The 24,302-nt window shown below is 38.0% G+C and overlaps 1 protein-coding gene across 2 annotated transcripts in view; it reads right to left on the reverse strand.

The window, feature by feature from the left end:
* The window catches only part of STAU2 (staufen double-stranded RNA binding protein 2), a 168,254-nt gene that overhangs the window by 44,815 nt on the left and 99,137 nt on the right, over positions 1-24,302 (reverse strand). The window contains exon 13 of one of the 2 annotated variants that reach the window (XM_035563164.2): positions 15,770-15,883. The exons of the other annotated variant lie outside the window; for it this stretch is intronic. Within the exon in view, the coding sequence (XP_035419057.1) occupies positions 15,770-15,883 (114 nt within the window). The remainder of the gene's footprint in view (positions 1-15,769; positions 15,884-24,302) is intronic. 2 annotated transcript variants of the gene reach the window in all.

Below are 24,302 nucleotides of genomic sequence, written 5' to 3' on the forward strand. Positions count from 1 at the left end.
TACTCATAGACTTAATTTTATTTTATTCAACGTTGTACAAGTATTTTGACATAAGAGTGGATTAATAATTGTTTTCAACAGGGCTGCTTAGATGTCTGCCACTTTCTGTGGGTTCGTAGACAGAAGACTTGCATTTTTAAAGGTTATTTTCTCTGTAATTTTTGACACTATGTAAGGTTATTATGCAGAGAATATGCCAGACAATTATTTAGAGAACACAAATACATCCTCAACAAATGCACGCTTTAACGACATTTACTTATGAAACTCCCTGGGCACTGATTGATTGATTCTGAATGGGAGCCCAGCCTCACACAGAACACATTCATCAAAAGCATCCTAATCATACCAGCGTATTAACATTTTGAACTTTACTGCCAGTACTGAAGGAATGCAACTCAGGAAATAATGAAATTTAGGGTAAATTGAATCTTGTTTGCTATATGTAAAGACTTTCTGCTTTCAACACAGATAATACATTCTTGCTGCATTCTCTCCTTTCCTCCAAGCACAGAACAAGAATTAATAGAAAAGCAGCTATTTTGGAGCAACCCCCTAATGTTGAGATATAAGCACTGTAAAAACTTTTAACAGGTAATCTGCAATGATTCAAACTCCATCTCATTCAGGTGTAGCTGATTTATTCAGAAAAAAAAAAAAAGGACAAAGTGGAAAAAACTACACAAGCAAAAATAGCATAATGACTACAACAGCAAACCAGACCGTTAGAAACAAAGTCAGATAATATCAAGAAACAGGAAAGTGATATTACCAGTACAGACATAATTGATATAAAATCACAGAATCATAGAATCATTAAGATTGGAAAAGACCTCCAAGATCACCTGGTCCAACCATCGCCCTACTACCAATGTCACCCACTAAACAATGTCCCTAGGTACCATGTCCAGCCTTTCCTTAAACACCCCCAAGGACGGTGACTCCACCACCTCCCTGGGCAACCTGTTCCAATGCCTGACTGCTCTTTCTGAGAAGAAATGTCTCCTAATTTCCAACCTGAACCTCCCCTGTTGCAACTTGAGGCCATTCCCTCTAGCCCTATCACTGTGAGAAGAGGTCAACCCCCAGCTCCCCACACCTTCCTTTCAGGTAGTTGTAGAGAGCAATAAGGTCTCCCCTGAGCCTCCTCTTCTCCAGACTAAACAACCCCAGTTCCCTCAGTATACAAGTAGCAGTCACAATGACTTGTAAAAGAAAATCGAACAAAAAGGGGTTCAAAATACAAATCTTTAATTATACTGTAGAAATATTGGATATGGTTGGAAACTTCAACTTTCGTGCAGTTTGGAGATTAAAAACTCACTGTAGGAACATCACTCATACTTCTCGAGATGCTGTTTTACTATCATTCACTTAGAAAAGATCCCAGCCAAAGCAAAGACTGGATACTAAACCCAGGCAATGTAGCTACATTTGCCATTTTACCTCAGATCAACCTCCATTCACATCGGTTGAACTTGCATTTCTGACTGTATGTATGCTTGCACAGACCAATCATCAGGTAATTAGGGACTGCCTATATGCAGACCTGTTAAGTATGAAAATGTTTACAGGATCAGGACATTCAGACAACTGAATTGGAAAATCCAGATTTTCTTAATGAGCTAGCAGTGTGAATACTCATCTGGTATCATTATAAACCGAATGGGTAAAGCTCCTGCAAAAGACAAAGCACACAGTCTTTTAAAAGCTGTGGGTTCTCTTTGTTCTGAATACTGTAGATTTAGGAATCTTAAGTCATAAGTCCAGAATCAGAGGGTATATTTGAAATGCAGCTTTCAGCTTTTCTCTCAAGGCTTTTATTTGTACTCTAGACTTTGTTGCAGAGTTCATATTACTTTTGAAGCTTTACGACTAACTTTTAACTTTGCTAAAACTGTCCAGATATTATGAGTGCTTCTGTCCTGTTACGCATGGCACTGTCCGTTAGGCTGCTGATGGAACACATCTTGCCTAAATATCTCAACAAGTGATGGCCCTTGAAACAACTTCTGGCAGGCTGTTACACCAAACAGTTTAATACCTTCTCTTGCTTTCTTTCATTTAAAAAAAAAAAAAGTCTTTCAAGCAAATGGGAATATATATGTATACTTATTTTTTTTAATCCTGCACTTTACTTTAAAATGCTACCAATTTTTATTTAATCAAAACAAAATTCAGCTCAGCTTAATCACTTAGCTTTTTTTGTCCAAAGCTGTGGGTTTATTGAAAATAGCCAGTTTACTCCTTATCACTTTTCTTACTTGGTCATAATCAGATCCAAGATGTTCCTTAAGATATCTCAGAATTTCATCAAATTCTATACTTCCTGTTTTTCCAACTGTTTTCAGTACTGTTCTCTTCATCCTACTGCTTATTTTGTCACATTTCCCAATTCTTACTATAACTCAGAGCTTGTTATATTGCTGTATGTCCTACAGGCTATTTAGACTTCAAGAACTCTTGGCTCATTATCCTAAAAGGCATAACATGTACACAGAAAATAATCCGCTTCTGAAGTTAACACTTAGTTTGCTCCTCTTCCTGTCAGTGGCATTTGTTGATGTAACATATAACTGTGGCAATTTTATTTGTTCATTGGCTTAATGCAAGTTACTTTGTTTTTTGACAGGTAAGTAAAATATTGCTGCTTTTTTCAGAACTTGCCATCACTGTAAGACAGGAGGATGTACGTCTAAATATATTAAAAACCAGATTCATAAGGCAGATGCAGTGTGACCTAGAAAGTGTATTAAAGTGATCACTTCCCCAGCTGAAGAACTAAGATGTATTGTACTTAAAATGAATCTGTTGAGGGCAAGGTATGAACCATTATTGCCATCCTGCTCAGCTGCCTCTTCAAGAAACTCCTTTGCTGCTAAATACATATTCATGCACTGCTCTCAAAAGTAAAAGCTAGTTTCACAGAACCGATCCTGTGATATTAAAGCTGTCAGTCATTGCTTTTCTTTTCCACGTTAAATTATGTTTCTGTTTGAACATTTGTTAAAAAACAAAACTGGGAGTCCAAATTGTCGGATTTCTTTAAAATTCTCAATAATGTCCTTTACTGAATATTGGTCTTGTATCACTTGACGCTCAGAATCAATTTGACCTGAGGAGAGACACACAGCCACCAGAAATAGGAAGGATGCAGCCAAAGTTTTATTTTTCAGTACACTATACATACCACTTTTACTGCAATTAAAAGTCATAGCAGAACAGAGCCTCTGAGAAAAGAGGATGAATTTAGACTCTTTCCACCTACACTTGGCTCAGGTGCTACTTTTCCTAAATGGAAAATGCTTAAGTTAAAAGTATAACTTTCCCTTTTAAACAAAAATACATATTGTCCCAAACAATTTCCTCACACTCTACTAAACACAGACGGGGATGGCTACAGGCTGCAAATCTTTAGGTTCTCCACTGATGCATTAACTAAACAAAAAAGACAACCTTACTTGTTTCAGAAAGCTTTATTAGAATAGGAATCTTTGAAGACAAACACAAAAGATTCTAATATGTTTAGATTTTATAATGTAAACAACTAATTTAATGCATCACTAGCACTACACAATAGTCGCCATCTTGCAACATGAATGCAAGTAAGAAACTGATGTAATCCGTGAGATATTTCAAAATAATTAATTTGAGAATAAAAAAAGAACTTTTATTGTGTAAACTCTCCCTGTTTGCCTTTTTTAAAAGGATCAAAAAACTGCAGCAGTTGAACCTTTGCTAAATGAAGGTAACAAGCAATCATTTGAACTGGCCTCTAAATTAAGAACATGTAATTGCATGAGAAAAGCTATTGGATCAAAAATGTTTTAAGTGTTACTCATCAGGAGAGTTCCACAGAACTCCACAAGAACCAGTTCATTTAAATGAGGGCCAAAAAACTTTCAACTTTTTGCAAATTTTCTCAAGGTAGTTTGACATGTCTGTGTTGTGTAACATTTCCCAGCATGTCAGACTTCTGTGCTGGTATTTTTGTTCCGTAAGGGCAAATCAGGCTCTAAGCATGTTGAGGTCAAGCCAGTATTGGATTCCTCCTTTTCACTACCTCAGCTCCCTATCAAACCCATATCTCCTTGCTTAACTATTTTGCAGCTTAGAAAGTTATACCAAATATTCTTCTCCATTTTTTTTCTTTTTCTATTGTTTTCCTCACAAGGATGGATGTATACATGATGGTTGAAGAAGTTCTCTCACACACTGATCCCTGTTTATTTTTTATTTATTTTGAAAGAGTGATCCCATTTTCTGGCACACTCCAAAATCAAGCCCCAGATCCTGCAGTGATGAACTGAGGCACCCTGTGAAGCCCCACTCACATGAACAAAGCTTCATGTAGGTCCAGCTGTCCCACTAAATGAATGACAGTGTATTATTATACCACTTTACATCGATGATAATGGGGTATTGAATCACATATAACAACATAGAAATCTCCTCATTTCATAATTTCATACAGCATGCTGTGCTAGAAAAAAATAAATAAAATTTCCCCAATTTGTTGAAATGATGTTGAAGTATGAAATAGGACTGATTTGTTGAACAGCCCAACATTTTGAAGTAATGCGTGAACAAATTTTTTATGATCTCACAAACCAGACGAAATTTTTAAGTTACTGGGAGGGTCCTTGTATCAGCAATAGGTGTGCTTTTTATGTGACTAGCTGAGGCATGACAGTACAGGGACTTCTACCAGCACACCAACAACCCCGCCTTCAGCACTGGTCTTACTTCACCACACTGCCAATATCACGGATTCAGCAATAAATGTATGCCAAGATGTCCTCTATAAATCCACGCCATGCAACTAGGTTTTACAAATCCTGAAGTAAATGTGAAGCTTTTTTACAGTGATGAGGAAGGGAAGCTTTCATCTTGCCTGTAGGTTATGCTTAGAGGAATTACATAAGGGAGGAAGACTCTGTGGGTGCTGCTGGGGATCACAGTGACTATAGCTGAATGTGTCTTACTACCTGGAGTTGCCTTTGTAGCCAGATCTGGCAGCCAAGTGATCCATGTAGCAACTTCCAACCACTTCCAGCACATAACTGGGAGGTTTGGACAATGCCGCCACCAGCTGGATATGTACCGGTGGCAGGGATGTGGCAGGTTGAGAGCAAGGTAAGCGTATTCTTCCCTAAAACATAAATACACTGGAACAAGCAGCTTTGCATTGACTAAATCTGCTCCCAAAGCTGGGATAAGTATTTTGCAATTTCAACTGTAAATAGCGCAACAACTTTGGAAACTTTGAAGTTATCTGTTATGCTTTCTTAGCTTTGACCATTTTCAGCTAAAGCAAAAGGGCAAGATTTACCAGATGGCCAATAGGTAGGAACTGGACTGTGGAAAATCATGGCTTAAGGTTCTTTGATTTGCAGGAAAATCCCAATCATTCTCAATTTTCAGAGCAGTGCCCTAGCCACTCTCCTGTGGGGTATTACAAGATGAGGATGCCCAAACACTTCTGCTCATGTGGATGTGCTGAGCACTCTGTTTAATAGGTGAATGAAAGAAAATGACCACTCCATGGTTATTGCTTCATGTTCCTGTTTCTACGCAGCTGTACTGCTCTGTAGCATGAGGCGGTGACAGGGACAGAATAAAATTTACATCTTCTGCACCTTGTGTGTGTACCTGAACGACTGAGCTGGTGGGCAAAATAATTCATCATCTTTCCCACCAGTTTTGTGAATCCTAGCCATTTTCCTAGTTTCACAACAAAAGCCCAAGTAAAAAAATGAATTATTTTTTTTGGCTAGGACCACTTTTTTCTTTATTTTGGACCAATTTGAACTGTTTTTTTGAGGGGGATGAAGGATGAGACAGGAGATTTTGGACTGTAAAATCAATTATTTGTACAGCCATACGGATCTGTGGAAAACTAGGTCTCACAGTCTCTCTAATGATGGGAAAGAGAAAGAATGAATATAAAGAAATACATATGAAATTTAAAGTTTAACTTAGGAGTTCACTGTTTTGGTTTTGTTTGATACCTCCATTTTAGTGTTTATTATCTCAACTACTGGATTCTTGAGAGACTAAATTACTTGTAAGCACTCTTATGTCTAGCATATGTGAAGGATCTTGCTGGAATGAAGCATTGGAACAGAGGCTGTCTGCACTGTCTGTAAAGCTACAGAATGAAGAACATGAGCATGCATGGAGCTTGTGGGGATGCAGTAATTCCTGTATTAAATGAGTGTATCACACATTTGATGCTTGGAAGAGAGAATTGGTTGGTGGCTCCTTCCTTTTGGTCTCAAACAGGTGAATGTCCTCACTCAGTGATTTGAAAAATTCAGCGTTACAAAACATCTGCACGTGAAATAGTTTGGGGGACAAGAGAGGGACTCAGACACTATGTTTGAGTAGTTCCAGGAAAGAATATAAACACCTCCTTTTTCCCTGGATATGTCTGACACTTTCTCTAATCAGGGCAGCAATGGCAACAGTAGAAAAAAGGTAAGTGAAATCATTTTCCCAGGTAAGCCACTAGTGATCAAGCTAGGGAAAATCTTCCACTCTTTCTCGATGAGGTATTTCTGCTTAAGAACACAAAAAACATTCAAGGAAGCAAGCAGGAAGTTGTTGCACAATGGATGTCTAGGAACTGAGTTTAATCTTGGTGCTCCTAAACATAACTCCACAACTTCCTCATTCTCAGCAGAGATCCAGACCTTTCTTTCATGTACCGATTTGTATCACAAGAGGCATAGCCAAGACAGTATCTTTAGAACTGAACTTTAAGTGGGACAGGAGCTTGCCACAATCTGCACCAAATCATGCATGAATACTTTCATGCTCTTCCCAATACTTGGCTATTCCTTTGTTCTTCTGGAAATCCTACCTCTGCCCGGAATATACACGAGTTTGTCTAAAAGATTGAGAAAAGTGCTTCAGGACTACAAACAAGGGCCAAACTACATGCAGATGAGCGCTTAAGCTTTGTAGACACAACAGATGATGGGAGTTTGCTATGGGAATGTGGTTTGCTATGGGACTGAAGGGAGTTATCTGTTTTGTTGTTCCACTGCTTGGCTATCCCCTTGCAATTATTTATAAAACCCAACCTCCTTCATTTCCCTTCAAGTCTGTTGTCTGAAGATTTATTATGAGATCCCGGCCTCTCTGAAATGAAAGGGTGTAGGATGTCAAATTTAGTTTCAACCTGCACTATGTAGATCCAGAGGTTGTACGATGACTATGCAAACAAAAAACTATGAAACTTCATTTGTACTACTTGAATGCATAATGCCAGTCATGTTATTTCTAGAGGAGTGAGAAAACTAGGTGGCAAACACAATTTTGGCAAAAGGACAATTCTTCAGATGCAACATGTGCAAATCATTATTTTGTCTTGTAGACCTGTTAAGGAAATGTATGTTGAATTGCCAATTATGTAATTAGTGTGTTAAGCAACTTCATTGAATTACAAGTGATTAAATGCATATCAACAAACAGACATGGTATTACTTTGATGAGTGTGCAGAACGTAACTGGCAAGTACAGGGTGGGCAATAAAGTGTATATTTTCCTAATACCATTTTTTGTCTAAAATGGAGGTGCCTATAAAACAGGCAACCAGGTTTTGACTGAGTGTTCACTTTAATTCAGAAGGTTTAAAAGACTTTACCAGACCAAGAAGCTGAAATGAACATAGCTATTAGTCTGAAAATGCTGTACATCAGAGGTCAAGATGAAAGATCTAGATCCTTGTCACTTCCAACTGCAAGACAAGCTACTAGAGGAGTCTGTTTTCCCTTCATTTTGGGTTCCATCTCTGTCACTGACTTTTGTCTAGTGGGTGTCTGTCTATCCATTTTTAACTGCTGAGTAGGAGAAGAACCTACCTCTGTTGTCTTCCCTCTGGTTGTTTCTGCCAGGGAAAAAGCTGTTAGATTTCTTGATGCTGCAAGTGGGCTGAATCTCCTGCTGCAGTGTGACGAGGCAGAAATCTAACTGACACTTTTAGCTTTTCCAAGCTTCTCTAATGCCTTTTCCTTTTAATCTCCTTGCCTTCCCTAACAGCAATAGCAGCAGCAAGAAAATTCAAGATTTTTACATTTCACCATTGGTCAGATAAGCCTAAAGTAACAGTAAACCAAACCAAGCCAGAAACACATTACAAAAGATAGCAAACAGCTGGCCTGTGGTCCACGGAAGGTTGGCTCATTGACTGTTGCTAACGCCTTTCTTCTCATTTCCACATGTTACACTGCACTGAAAGCCTGGTAAGGTATTTTAATAGAAGCAACTACTAAGGGTTCAGTTCTAAAACAGCTAAACTTCTCTAGGTCAGGGCTGCTACGATCCTGCTCTTCCTCTTTCTGTGTGCATTTCTGTTCTCTTCTTTATGTTAGATCACGCTACTGCACAGAGAACAGGTTTAAGGGTGCTGAACAAGCCAAAGGTTTCTACAATAGAATCACTTTTTTGTAGAGTTATTTTTTGTCTTATCCTCATCAAGTGACATTTTACAAGAGTAAACTGATCTAACAGCTTGCTGCTGTGAATGGGGGATGCCCACTTGTCTTCTCTAGCCTGTCCTGCTGACTCCCTGAGTTTGGCTCTGGTACTCATCTCACCCCCAGTGGGACAGTTGAACTCACTCAGTAGGCTAAAAACTGGAGCTACTTTCTCCCTGCTCCGTGGTTTAGGAAGCAGAAGAGCCAATAACTGGGGTTGGAGACAAAGTCAATGGGAGGATGTGGAGTCTCCCTCCTTGATGATCTTCAAAAGCCTCCTGCACAGGGTTCTGGACAACTTGCTGTGCATGTCCCTGCCTGAGCAGGGGGGCCAGGCCTGATGACCTCCAGAGGTCCCTGCCAACTTCAGCCATTCTATGATCCTGTGAACCTTACTACTCTTGTGAAACCTCACCTAGAGTTGTCACAGAGATATTTCATGATAATTTATTTATTTTTTTTTTAGCAGAGAAGGAAACAGCCCCTCAAATCCAGGCAGTTGTCATCGTTTACATGACAAGCATCTAAGACACCCACAGACCGCAACAGTAGCATTTTATATCCTGCTGACATTACCGTGTAAACAAACATACATACAGAGAGCAGTGAAAAACCATATTCTGCATCTTCAGTAAGAGGCAGTCACATTAGGAAGCTGCTTAAGAAGCCCCAAATGAGAGCACTGAAAGGGTCTGGCTGGAAGACAGCAGTGCCTTGGTTTACATTTTGTTCCCATTTGGCAGTTAATTAGTAGCTCACTTTTTGAAAATAAAAGATTACACATTCTGAACAAATACAAGTGTTTGATCTTGGGCTCATCAAGGAAAACTTAAGCAGCTGCCAGGGAAAAGCAAATGTTCTGTCACGTACATCCAGACTGAGTTAATGTGAAACAGAAAATGAAGACTATGGAGAGAGCGTACCAACGCTTCCATACAGACGTGGGGAGCGCAGCAGACAAGGGAAAAAGTATGAAATAGCAAACAACCTAGTGAGCCTAACCAAAACCTGCTGGGATGAATCCTGACTGCAAAGTCAACATTAAGAGGTGCAAGCTTCCCGATGCAAAAGGAGGAGAGTGAAGCTCAGTGCTATATATCAAAAGCAGTTTATATTTCTGTCACAAGTGAACTGTCTCTTTCACAGCTCCAGGCACTTATCTATGGCCATGCCTGACCCACCCTGAAGGTTACAGAGTTGTCAAGGAAAAGGCAGCAGCCAGCCAGATCACACCAGCAGGAGAAGGAGCCTTAGTTGCATGAGATGTTTTTACAAGATCAGGTAGGAGTCCTGGTACTGAAGGGGTTGTGAAAGAACCACCGAGCTTTCGAAAAATGGCTAGAAGGTTTTTATTCAGTCAAATTAAACTTTTCTCATTTTATTGGAGAAACCACCTCAAAGAGATGAGAACTGAACTGACAATAAATAAAGCAGTAATGAGTTGACAAGTGAAACACATAATACCAGTCAAAAGAAAAAATGCATGTATTTTTTAAAGAAAATCCTAACATTTTCTCTTTTATATATATATATATGTCCCATACTAAAATGTTTACTGTGAAGTAAATCTGAACATCTATAAAATACTAATTTCACCCTAGAATGAAATCAATTTTAAGCAGGATTTAATGTAGTATTCAGTAAAGAATCTGTTATTTTTATTTTTATTTTCTGATACGGGAAGGCATTTTAACAAAAATCTCAGTTTATTCATCTTCTTTGGTTACAGCATTAGACAAATTCTCATCCACTGTTTACTCACTGACTGCACCACTTTTGTTTTTCTCACAGTTAGTGACTCCAGCTGACATAAATCCCCTAGATGATGTCTTTCTAAGCCTGCTCTACGCGCTCAGAACATAACAAATACAGAGATGTGGACCTTTATATGTATTAAGTATTTGCTCTTACGACAAGGTATAAGAACTTTAGCTTGTAAGTTTTGATGCCACAAACCTGCCACCCATCTCCAAAGTCTTTTGTCCCTAGAGAACTACTTCCTCCTCATCAGGAGCTGCTCACCTCTGGACATCACCCTAAGCCCTTAATCTTGCCCAGGAACACCTGTTTGCAGGCCAACAGTGATGATTTGCTACATAACACGTTTTGGTTTGTTTGCAACTGCTGTCTTTCAAACTTCTCATTAGTGGTTTCTGAAACTGTTCAGTGCAGCATCTTCCTTTCAGTATAGCCCCTCCCTGCTGTGCTCTCTCTCTTCAGTAGGTCTTCCACTCCTACAATTTCTGCCCCCGCTTATTTTTTTTCCAGCTATTTTTATACTTGAAAATAAAAGTGATAATAGTGGTAGACTATATATAACATTACAAAATTGTTATCTGTCCTAGAAAATAAAACTGTTCTATTTTATACATTGCAATGTGTAGGAGAGTTCTGAAAACATGATCTAACATACCACACATATAATGGATAGGATAAGAAAGCAGAGACTCAGATATGAGCATAAAAGATTCATTTTGATTCCATTAACAACACTTGCTATGGAGACTACTGGGTGAAATGAGTTCTGGGTGAAGTCAGTGACAAATAGGCATTATTGGCAACTCCAGAAAACATAGAATCATAGAATGGTTTGGAAGGGATCTGAAAGATCCCCTAGCTCCAACCCCCTGCCATGGGCAGGGACACCTCCCAGTGGACCAGGTTGCTCAAAGCCCCATCCAGCCTGGCCTTGAACACTTCCAGGGATGGGGCATCCACAGCTTCTCTGGGTAACCTGTTCTAGTTAACCTGTTCCTAATCTAAATCTCTCCTCTTTTAGCCATTCCCCCTTTGTTCTATCACTACACCCCCTGACACAGAGTCCCTCCCCAGCTTTCCTGCAGGCCCCCTTTAGGCACTGGAAGGCCGCTGTAAGGTCTCCCCAGAGCCTTCTCTTCTCCAGGCTGCACAACCCCAACTCCCTCAGCCTGTCTTCACAGTAGAGGTGCTCCAGCACCTTGGTCATCTTCTCAGCCCTCCCAATACTTCCATGTCCTTCTTGTGCTGGGGATCCCAGAGCTGAACGCAGGGCTCCAGGAGGGGTCTCATGAGAGCAGAGTAGAGGGGGAGAACCACCTCCCTCTACCTTCCGGACACACTTCTTTTGATGCAGACTTTAAACCTTCCAAAATTATCAAACAATATTAAAATAATAAGACTTTAATAAAATACTCTGGTGTTTGAGCTTTCTTTTGAAATCTACATAGTGAACTGGTAACCCCTCAATGAACATCAAGTTATTGGGGGTTAAAATTTGAGTTGTAAAGGCAGAGTATTCTATGTCAAGCATTCAAAATCTCAGGATGGGCTTAATCTGTTTTTCCCTATCACCAGGACTGACCTTAAAATAATTTTATTTTTAAATGAATTTTCATGCTTTCAATTTGTCTCCTTCTCTACAAGCCTTAAGAATGCACACAAAATTTTCTTCACTGCTATGAGAACCACAGGGTATTTACACCCCTGAAGTTCTACAGTCTCTTAGAGCTGGAACATTCATAAAAAACCACCGACCATTATACAGTCACAAAAGATGGTAACATTGCAAGTTTCCAAAATATATATGATGACGTGAAAGCCGTGTTTGACACTATTTTTTTCAAGATGAAGTAGAAACATTTTTGACTTAAACTATGTTAAATTTAACTTCTTGTATTTCACAGAATATCAAATTTAATCTAGATACTATTATAATGAGTCCTGTAATTCATACTGAGTAAATAACATCTCTAGCAACTTCATGGTATTGACTACAAGTGGTGACTATTTTAACTAAAACCAGCTTTTTAACTAAAAACTAAAATTAGCTTGAGTTCTAGTGAAAAAAATAAAGAACAGTGGCCATTAAGGAAAGAGAAGTTCAGAAGGATGCTGTCAGGTACTGGGAAATCAAATAGAAGAAGAAATAATTCATGAAGAAAATAAAATCTAAAAATCATTAAATTTCTACTGAGGAAGTTGGCAAACCTGAATGCAAAACCCAACAAAACATGTGGCAGGCTAGACTGCAGTAATAAATACTATAGACATGTTTCTCTCTTTTTACTGTTTGACAAAGGAAAGATGAAAGTCAAAGGAATAGCTTAGAAAATACTGCTTCATAACCAAATGAGTCATACCTTGCCATTCAGACATTTGGAATAGACACTAATTAGTGTACCAATATGAAATGTTTATTTTAATCTGCAATTGCTCAAATGGATGAAGCATTTGAAAAAAATTACACCTATTAAAATCAGAATCAAAGCCAATCTAAAGAATCAAAAGATGAATTTCCCACAGTATACAGGAAAAGACAAAATGACTTGGAAAAATTCTCTGTTGAGACTTATTATATTTGAAAAAGCAAGATAATATACTAATATAGGATTGCAACCACACTGGTATCTATTGGGTAACAAATCTCCCACTAGATGTGAATAGTGATAGAGATTCCTATACTACAAAAGATAAGTCCAATCTAAAAGGTAGACTATAGTGCCAACAGAAGCCTGATTTTATTTTATTTTTTAAATCAAGGTATTTGGTCAGTTGTAGTCCTTCTGCCACAACACGGTGATAATTCTGGTGTATAGCTGTTTTATTAGATGCACTCACACAACAGATTCTACCACTTTCCCACAGAGACACTATTCCAGAGTCTTAGCCAGCCAGTCTATCCCTTAAAAACAAACAACCCCCCAAAAATCACCACCAGAATTTATAGAATTTATATTTTAGAATGAACACAAGAAAAATTATCTTCATAAGCACAGAGGTAGACAAATCCTGAAGTCAGACTATGTCAGGCCTCATAGCTGACACAAATCAGCACACCTCCACTGAAATTAGAGGTGTCCAGGTGACTAGCCTGTCATATTTACTATACAGTACAAAAGAGATGATGTGGAATTAACAGGTGACTTAAAGAAGAGTTTCCAGTTTTACAGCACTATATGGCTACCCTGCATTTATTCCATTTGAAACTTTAAAATGAGGACAATTCAGCTTAGCAAAGGTACAGCAGTTCTGCTTTCTATTTTTGTAAGAATAAGAGTATCATATAAACCTGCCTCAAGGGAAGTTGTAGAAAAAAAAAAGAAAAAAAAAAGAAAAATCATACTAAATCACACAGAAAGAATAAAGGAAAGGGATTTTTTTTTCATCAGTCCTTTAAGAGGTCTAATTTCATCATTAATTAATTCCAGTACCTGAAAAACACTTGATGTACTTTGTTTGCTAATAATTCATTTTTCTATATTTATTTAGCTGATGACAAGTAATGCTTCAACGTAGTCCTGCCATTCCTCTTATCAAACATAAACAGTCAGTAGCATCCTTCTTCCCCTAAAAGTGGAATGCGTTTCATGTTTAGAAAGGGGACAAGCAGAACTTTGTGTCTGCTGACCTCTATGTGGATCTGTTTTGTGACCAAAGGGTTGCCAGTTGACTTTTAGATGATTATTTTCTTCTGTTCCCAGCTCAGATTAAATCTTTGCACAAGTACTGTGGGTTCAGTAATGCAACAACCACCCCATCATGCAATGATAAAACATTTTTCTCTCCTTTTTAAGAACTGTGTGGAAAATTACATAACTAAAAGAAAGGATGAAGGAACATTATTTAAACAGCAGGCTGAAGAAAGATTAGGAAATTCTAGCTTCAGAATGGCCCAAACAGACTTAATGCTACTCATTTGTGTACAAGCCATGCTATAATCTTTAGCTACATGTTTTTATGCAATTTATTTCCTCCCAGATGAATGTCCTGTTTGGAGCACTGAATGGGTACACCTGGGATCAAACTAATGCTGCAAAAAATCTGGAATTTCCTAATTTCTAGGTGCTTGACTTCGCAGGCTCAGTAACACTTTTTCTTTTAGACTTCTTAAATATATAATTATTTAGATGGCTTAAATGTGCTTTTTGCTTACAAAGTCTTTTTCTGTTTACATATCATGCTCTAGCCTAAATAAATGCCAAGACAAAGGCCAAGCTGGCTGGTAGCCCAGAATGTAGTTGTTACCAAATTGACAGGGACCACCTTATATTCGTGGAAATGTCTAAATATTGTATTTGAGATATAAGTAAATTTTAAAAGGTGATCTTTACTGAAAGAAAAACTGAGCAGCTTTAGGACAGTGTAAACAAGTTGCTGGATGAAATGAGGATTGAGTGGAATACGTCTGTTGAAGTTGTCTGACTTACCCCAGCTCTCCATTACTGTAAAACACCAAACATTAAGGACAGGAAGTATCCTCATGTTACCATGTAAATAACTAATGGGCTTAGTTTATGTTAACAACTAACTTAGAATCTTCTAATATAAGAAGAGGAAAAAGAAAAGAAAAGAAAACAAAACAAAACAAAAAATCAACCTAAAATATGGGTGGGTGTCTGAACTTTTTTCCCAAAGATAACTAATTCTGATAAATCTTAAGGTGACTTTTCCTTTTTCCTTAGAGAATCTTACATAGAGTAAGATTTAATCAGACTAAAGACAGAGTCTGATTAAATGTATAGCAAATGTGAGCGTAGTACAATGTAAAGATAGCCCGCAAAAGTAAATAAAAATGCTATTTTTTCCAATCTACTGAAGATCTGAGAGGTGCAAGGCTTGGTTTAAAGTTTTCTACTACTTGACTACTTATTTCCTTTTTGCTTTGAAAACTTGTGGAGTATCAGTGTCTTGCCTTGTTGTTACACATAAGAGTGTTGGAGGACAAAAGGCTAGAATGGAAGTCCCCCTCAGTTTCCATCTGAAGCAGCAGGGTGATGAGTGATTTTCTCTTTTTTTTCTCCTGGCTATTCGCCAGAAGCTTGATTTAAGCATTTTAAGAATAGCCAAACAAAATGTGAGTTTTAGACAGCCTGACTGAAAATCCCCTTTCCCTCTGAAATGCCAGTTTCTTGTGACAGGCGATGGCTAGAAATGGTGGCTTCACCTCTCTGTTCTTCCAGCTACCCATAATCTTCCAGCAAAAATAGGATAGACAAGACCTGATACATATATAAAATTAAACAAAACTTTTGCAGAAACCCTACATCTGACTTTAAAACCAAAGCAAGATCTTCAGGCTTTCCTAATATGTCTTAAAAATCTGTAAAAGGCAACATAGTTTTGTCTCCTTTTTGGGTCACTCTTTAGAGATTCAGGATTTCACTATGGAGAGATAGGCAAATCCCATCGACAAGAACATGCCATATGAAAAACACAAGATGTGTCTAAATTTAAAATTTAGTAATGCTGACATTCTGGCCTTACTAGATATTAATAAAATCACAGCAGTGTGGGTGAAGGTATTATACCTGGTCATGGCTGGCTTCAATGGAGCTTCCGATACCTTGGAAAGTCATCTGCACAGGAGACAGTGTCAAACAGGTCATACACTCTTTGCCATTTTGTCTATCACTGTAGTGTACCTATAACAGAATAACATACGTAATCTGCTAAACACCAGGTTTGTACAAGGGAGTCATGCTAAAATACTGTCCCTTTTCAACAAATTTGTAAGAAGAATTCCAAACATTTACATTGAATTCATCTTTAATATAAAACAAGGAGTGTGTAAAATATTCTAGATAGCCACATACTATACTGGGGCCAAATTTTCTGTGAGTTGTCTGTTGCATAATTTTTGTGCTATGTTCTCCAGTTCCTAGGACCCTTTAGACTGAATGCGAGATGTTATATCTACACAATTACAAGAACCTAGTTTCAAGTTATAGTTTCTAACCTAGATGTCAAAAAGTTTTAACAGTATTTTGTAGCTTAGATATAAAACATCCATGTAAGTCATTATACCTCCAAAAACCTGGCAACAACAGTTTTAAGTTTTCAGTTGAAATGCCGTTTCTACTAAAATTCACTAACCTTCTCGACATGGCTAAACAAGATTGTATATTTTAATTTGATTTTCTAATTAAATCAAAATGACAGATAGTGTGTGAAGAATTCACTTTCTTTCTGAATTATCTACGCTATCTTTTTCTAAGATTAACTCATTCTTTACTAATGTCAAGATGTGCATGTTAAACCTGACTCTTGCATGAAATACAGAGGAAGACATTGCTTCTACTTGAATTATTTTCCTTGTCTTCAGGCCCCCTTCAGATAGTTCTTAAATCCCCTAGAGAAAGTATGGATTTTACTATGTTGAGACAAAAATTAAGTTAAATGTTGCCAGTGTTTCATTATTAAGAACAGGTTGCCACTCATGCTGAATTGTTGAAATATTACAATCTGCTACGTAGCTCCTGGCTTCTAGACAGGCAGATCAAGCACTTTGTTCTACAGGAGAGGTGGAATTTGGTTTATGGTGGTAATTTACATTGGCTATGTGACCCCTGTCAGAAATGGAAAGAGAGATCAACTCTGCTGGAAACAGACCTTTTATGTTAGTATCTATTTACAGCTGTATAGATCTCAGGCAAAGGTTATATGATAAAGCCTCATCTTTATACTTAGGCTATAAAATTAAGTATTATTATTTCTGAAGACAACTAGGAACCATATTAGAGTTGTTCCTGTGGAACTGATTTAGCAACATATATGACACTTAATTGTATACAGTGTGTACTATATAGACTGTGCCTAAATCTTCTCTGTCACAGGTGCAAATTGGGGATACTTCAGGTGAAGCAAAACCACTGCAAGGCTGGTTGAGTGAGAGGAAAACCAAGTCATTGCTATATTGCAGAATTAATTTACTGACAACACATAAAAAGCAGTTTAGCTGTGGCCAAAAGTTAAGACACAGAATGCAAAATGCATGTAGTGCATATAGAAATATTGATTTCACTCAGTCCTTGTTAAAGCTTTCTGGATTATCCCTGTCCCTCCTCCTCTCTCAACCCCCACAATATGTGCCTACTAAATTGCCTGTGGCTCTCTGCCAGAAAAGCCATACTACTTACTTAGAAACCACAAGAGGCCCCTTCACATATACAATGGTTTAACTTTGATTAATCGAAAGAGGTATGAAGGTATGAAATTTGGCTTGCAAATATAAACTGAAGTTCTTTAAATGTCAAGGACTACTGTTATGACAAGAACTTATCAAGACTCCACAAGTACAGTATCTAGTTGCAAGCTAGATATTCTGCCGAGTATGTGTTGTGGGAATGCAATGTGGAGAAATGGGGCAGAAAAACTCACAGGGATGGTTCTGTCCTGCAAATGTGATGTTAGCAAAAGGGGCAAAATCTGGTGACCTAGAAAAGTGCATGCTGTAGAGTGCATATGGAGAAATGGGAAAATGGAACTTTCTGAACTGCACAGCATGTGGGAGGCTTACTTTTAATAAGAATAATATGAATAAAGTTACAGTTCACTAATGTTCACTGGAACAAAGCACGGTTAACCAGCTGAAAGAACAAGAGATATTCAGAGGAAATAGTGTAACTACTGCATAACATTATCATCTGCAAAAGCATATTCGATCCACAACCTCTTTTGAGTCCCATGTTGAAACTGCAATAAATCCAAAATTTTGGTATCTTTCTAGGCTTAACTTTCCTGAAATAATTTCCTGATGTATTTTTGGCCTCATCTTAATAGATCTAGGCCATTACTTCATAATTTCTTAGGCAATAGTCCTCTAATTATCTCTTGTTCTGCTGAAGCTCTTCCGTTTAAACAAAATAAACATTTCCTATGTTAATTACATAAAATAGTGATATACATACAAAAGACTGGACTTTGAATGGGGAACAAAATAAAATTTTGTCCTTTCATGAAATCTCTCTAGTATACAGATTTATATAGTCAACAAAACACTCAGATTTCGTCTACATTTTGGCATGTTTATGAATAATTTCCCAGTTTGGGGAAGTTTCCCGTCTTGTTATTTATCAGTCCAGCCACTACATTTTTAAACCTTGTTTTATTTCTCTTTTTTTTTTTTTCTTCAAATGTGATCTACGATTTAAAGTTTGAAGGTTTTTTTGTCAATGTGTGTGGGTATTTATTTTTTTGACCAGAATAGGCATTCTGAAATAGATGGTAGTAGTGGAATAGTTATCAAATAGTCTGAATGGTAGCAGATGCTTCTACGTTTTCAGCCAGCACTATGTTGTAAATGTTTCAGCTTCCATGTCTGTGCTATTACAACTAAGCATGCGAGGAACCTGAATGTCTATAAAACTGCTTTAAGAATATCATTATCATCTGAGGCAGGGAAACACGAAGGCATAGCAAATACTTCCTTCAGTATCCACAATCAAGGAGCGGCAACTGAAGGCTGGCCAAGTACTCCAAGCGTGCTTACACGGCCGTTACTAAGATTAACAACCACAGTAGTACTTCTCTTATTTAAGTTACTAAGTGCCAAGTGCCTGCAGTTTAAGAGTTGTGAGTGCTCAGCTCCAGCTCTCCCTCACAGCCCCTCTGCCAGGCAGGTGAGGACAGCGGTGGACAGGCTCCTCCAAGCTCACCCGGCGTTGGCAGCGCGGGGCCTACAGCCCAGGACGAAGGGCTCGGGCCTAACCGTGACCGCTCATTTTCCCTTTCCCTATGTTATGTAGGTAAAAATAAAAGAGTTACAAGAATAATTACCATCTACGTCCTAATTTTCAGGCTTCAATTTTTTGTTTTTAAGGGACTTCCATAAATTAGCTCAGTGCATTTTAAGGATTAAACAGCAATGAAATTTCACTCATTAAAGTTCATAATGTTTTATTGGGATAACATATAAGCAGAGATTTTTTTTTAATAGAACAGCATTACAATTTGGTTAGAAAATAATGGCCAACATACTGATGTCTGCAGTAAGGGTTGTGCAAGTTTCTGAGTAAAATTCAAGAATCCAGCCTCAGCCTGTTACGAGGGATTTACATGGTTCAGAGGTATGTCTACACAGCACCAAGCAGCGCCACAACAAGATCCTGGCAATAACTCTAAATGAGCCTGCCCATTTACTGGGAAAAGCATACGGCACTGCTCGCTTTTCTCCTGGGTAACTGCACACCGCTAGTATCTGAGATAAATCATGTATAACCCACTCAGGAATCCCTAACACAGCACTCCATTGTTCTGTGGAGACAGGGCACAAAACCGCTGCGTATAAAACGCAAAGTGCATCCCAGGCATCGAAACAATGAAATAGATCTTAGATGACTTTTTTTCCACAAGCACATGCCGTGGACTTACTCATACGTGTATGTTTTTATGTTCGATATTCTCAGGAGATGCAACTGTATATCCTTTAAAGAGATTACTTCAGTCAGGAACGAGCTGTATGGCATGAGTACGTATGCAGGGGTACTACTAACTGGTGTATGCATATAGAAATGTATGTGAAGATCTGAAGACATTTTACAACTATGTTGAAATTTGGCCCTTGTTTTTAATATTTTAAATTACTGTAGAGATGGAAATATTTTAAAATATGTTTATAGCTTTGCATAAAGAAAGATATAAAATGAATGTTTACAATGTCACATCTGAATGTGGAATGGCATAGCCAAAATTCTCAACCATATAAATTATTTTATAAAAGAAAACTAAATTGTACTGTATAAAACTGCTGTACAAATTAGTTAAGGCTACTTCTACCATAACACTGCTCCCAAAGTAGGAAACTTTCCTTTTGTACTTATATATATATCCATGTCTCTCAAATCTAGCTTTACTATGATATCATTCAGTATGTGTAAGTGTTCTGATAGAAACTGCAAAAATATTGCAGGATTTGTCTAGCAACAAACTAGTTTGAAACACTGGATCAATATGCAATTTCAGATAACGCCCAGAGTTAATCTGCATAAATTATTCTGTAAATACATTTGCTGTCCTGGTCTAAGTGGGCATTTCTGAATTTGAGCATCTAACCTTTTGCATGAACAAGGACTTTTTTTTTTCTGACTCACAACCAAGGAAGGTGAGAGACTGGCTACAGTACTACATGATAGTTAAGCTCAACTGCAATATACTACACTACTGTTAGAAACGAGCTAACTGTGCATTAACAGGAGACTGAAGGGAGACAAAATAAAGGCTACTATTTTCACACACTGCTGCTTAGATGTTCACAGTTTGAAACACAACTTCTGTCTAGCCAAACACTTTCTTTCTTGAACATTTATTAACTTAAAAAAAATAATATGAATTACCAAAAGAAAGAAGTCATCTGTGACACTGGAGTTCATGTTTCCAAACCAAAAACTACTCCGAGTCAAAGCATCAGCAGGAGTCTTAGAATGCTAGACAGAAATAAACTAGGTAATAAAATGCCATTATGTTCAGCAACGCACAAATCTTCTGGATTGACAAGCTGGGACTATTTTGTTAGAACAAAGGATGGTATTCCTTTAAATCTGCCCCTTAAAGTGAAAGCACTAAATTTACTCCTGACTTTACAGAAAAATTTCAAAGATTTTACACAGGTTGCTCTGGATTTACAGCTATGAACAAACTAGAATGAACTATAAAATCAGATGCTAAAATAGTAATCCTGACTTGGACAACAGCCTCATGGAAAATTTTTGTTCCTTTAGCTTCCTGGTGGAACACTTATCTTTGCCATATTGATCTTTTAGCTTACTCTCTCTGTTACTCATCTACTGGTAGTCGTGTGACCTCATAAAAAAAAATTAAACAAACCTGTTTGTGGTCAAACTATTTCATGCATATTTATCAGTGAAGAAATACTCTTGGTGATAACATAATTTAAATATACTTGTTATTTTCAAACCATTCTTTCAAAGTCAGTTAAGAAGCTTACAGAATACAGTATTCTAGTACTTAAATGTGTGAATCCTTATATTACCCTCAGAGCTTTCCTAACAAACAACAGGTTAGTCTCTTCACAAAATAATAGGTTAGTCTCTTCAGACACAGAGTACCACGACAGAGACTCAGAATATCATTTTGCTTTCTTACTATCTGCTTTACAATCCCATATATTTTATTTGTGAGAGCACAACAGAAGAGGAATACAGTAACAACAAAATAAAATTAGGGGAAAACCTCACTGCATGAACAAAGTCTTTCAGGAAATGTTGAAGCATAGATATATATATATATATGAAAGGAAAAACAAAACAAAACAAAAAGACAGAGATGAAAAAAAAATTTGTCCCAGATGAAAAAATCAGACATAAAATAAAATAATAAAAAAAAAAATCAGAAAAAAGCATTGAATCAAACTGTTTCCTGCAATGCTGGAGTTCCTTGATGTAGTGCGACTACTAAATATAGTATTTTACTAATCTCAGCGGGGAGCTGGCTAACTGCATGCCCGTCAGATGTTTTTAATGGTCACCCCCTGTGGAACAAATCTAAGGAGCGCATGAAAAACACCCACGTTTAAGAAAGACCCCTTGCTAGATCATTAAGGAAAGATAAAGGCCTGTACATTCATATGTGATATATAACACAATCATTGTGTCAAGAAAACATATGTTTGATTAGCGCGCCTCAGGTTCATCAATCGCTGTGTCTGCTTCACAGCAGTGGGCCAGGTCTCCATTGTGGCTACTGCAAGGAAGGGGGAAGACACGCAGTAGCTTGAAGACTGACAGTCCAGCAGTAAATCTTGAGAGATTCGAGCATGCTCTTCTCCTACAGAGCTCGAATACCAGCTGTACCATAGTCTTAAATCTTCACTAAAATACAATCCGAGGTTTTAGACTAAGAAATAAACCATTACTGTACCATAAATAGATAGCAGTAAGCAGACAAAAGACTGTCACAGTTCTCTGCAGTCGTATTTTACATTCCTGACTGTAGTAAGGCAGACACTTGCCATCTATAAAAGCACATGAAGTACAAATAAGACTGAAAAACTTGATACAGTTCCCAAAGAGAATATATAAAATAACTGTTAAATGCAAAATCAGTTTATCTGAGCCAAAAAAGCTTGTACATAATTTATTTTATGTTATTTATATATATTCAGAGCTCCTGTTTTCAGTGGCGCACGGGATCTGGAAAGCTTGGCCATATACTATGCTCAGTCCGGCAAGGGAGACCCAGCTCTGTCCTACCTCTGGATGTGATGTTTGGTTTTAATTAAAAGAAAATTGGCCAACAGCATGGCTGTTGCAGCAGCGTGTGGGATAACCAGTACAGTAAGGTACTTACTGTTTACCTTTTGCCAGTTAAACCTTAACCCAGGTATGCATTTGTATTTGTAAGGCCAGTGTTCCTGCGGAGCACACATGAAACGAGCATTCCTATTTTCAATGGCTAGTATTCAAAAGAGCAGAGAGCTGTTTGTCTGATAGGGAAACTGAAATCACGAGCTAGGACATGGCTTTCTACAAAAAACACTACTATGTTGAAGAGCAGCTTGCTCCTCTGTTCACCTCCTGTAGTCTACAACTAAAATATTTAACACAGCCATAGAAGAGAGTAGTTTAACTGCAATGAGTTAAAAACACTGAACACAATTACTTCCAAAAAAGAATATGAAATACCTCATTAAAAATGAATTATTAGGAAATGAAAACGCTACAAAGTAATATAAGTTACACCTGATTTTTTTTTTTCCCCAGAAACAGCTTATCTGCCCCTGATCCATTCACACATCATTCATAATGGTTCAGATAACTACTGCATGTTCAGGGATAGGAGTTGAGATTAATTTTGTAATTCACAGTCAATGGAAATATGAAAAAACAGCAACTTCAAATGGAGGACTCCTTGGGACCCCTTGTTTTCACTACATGCCCTACAAACGAAGGAGATGAGAGAGCTGCGTTCTGCTAACAGAGCTAATGGAGGAAGAGCTTGGTGCAGAGCACGTGTGGAGGAGCATGTGTCCTGAGTGCCATCCAGAACAGCCGACTAAAACGAGTGAGGAATTTGGTCAGTTTGAAGACAAAAAGTCCTTCACGCCTGAAATAACGCTCTAGCAACAGCATCAGTCAAAATCCGTTTTCGTCAACACTCTCATTACAAAGGTTGCCACCTACCTGAAGAGCTAAGCACACGTTAGCTATACTTTGTTTACAAACTGCATGTGAAAGCCCAAAACGTGACAGTAATGAACAGGGGACGGGGTCACTGTGAAGCCGCAAGTACAAAACCAGCTGCCTGAATCTGCTGCAAAACCTGCCGATAGTATAAACACGGTTTGGGTGCAGGATGTTGATACATGACTTTATGCGGAAAGAATCACCTGCCTTTAATTAGCACAAGAAGCAATCATTCCACTTCTGAAAATCATTCTGCTTCACTGTGCTCTGGATGCTAGAAGGGATGGAACGAGATGACAGCAAAAAAACCTCCTCTGAAAGCCTCATCTGAAAGTCACAGCGAGGGGAGTAAACTGTAACTTGCCTCTTTTATCCTTCTTCACCCTTCCTCGTTACTTTTTAAAGTTTTTTTCTTCAGAGCTGAGTTCCCTTATTACAGTTAAAGCTGAGCCTACCGTGGCTGCACCTTCACCTTGTTGCTGGCTGAAGCTCCCAGTCTTTCACAGTTTTGGCTGTGTCCCAAGCCACGGTCTGCATCTAACTTATCAAGTCACATTAGGATTTGCTTAAAAAGATCTTGGCAGGCAGCAGGGCCTGGTGCATTTAGTGCTGGCTGCAGTATTTTGAGAGCTCCTGATAGTTTGCAAACTTTCTCACACACATAAAGACCCCAAAATCTAGAATTAGTTATGAAAACATAATTTACATACATACATACATACATATATATATATATATATATATTCACGGACTAAGTTATGTGCAGGGACATGTGGGATGACTTCAATTCTTATTTGCAAGATGCTGAGGAGAAAAGCTAAAATGTTACCAAGGTCACACCTTGGACACAGGCCATGCCATTATCTAGCTGTTCCCCATTTACCTTCCTTCCTTATAGAAACTGAAAGAAAAAGCAGCACCT

Source organism: Cygnus atratus, chromosome 2 (genome assembly GCF_013377495.2).
Source record: "Cygnus atratus isolate AKBS03 ecotype Queensland, Australia chromosome 2, CAtr_DNAZoo_HiC_assembly, whole genome shotgun sequence".
Taxonomy (NCBI): Eukaryota; Metazoa; Chordata; class Aves; order Anseriformes; family Anatidae; genus Cygnus; species Cygnus atratus.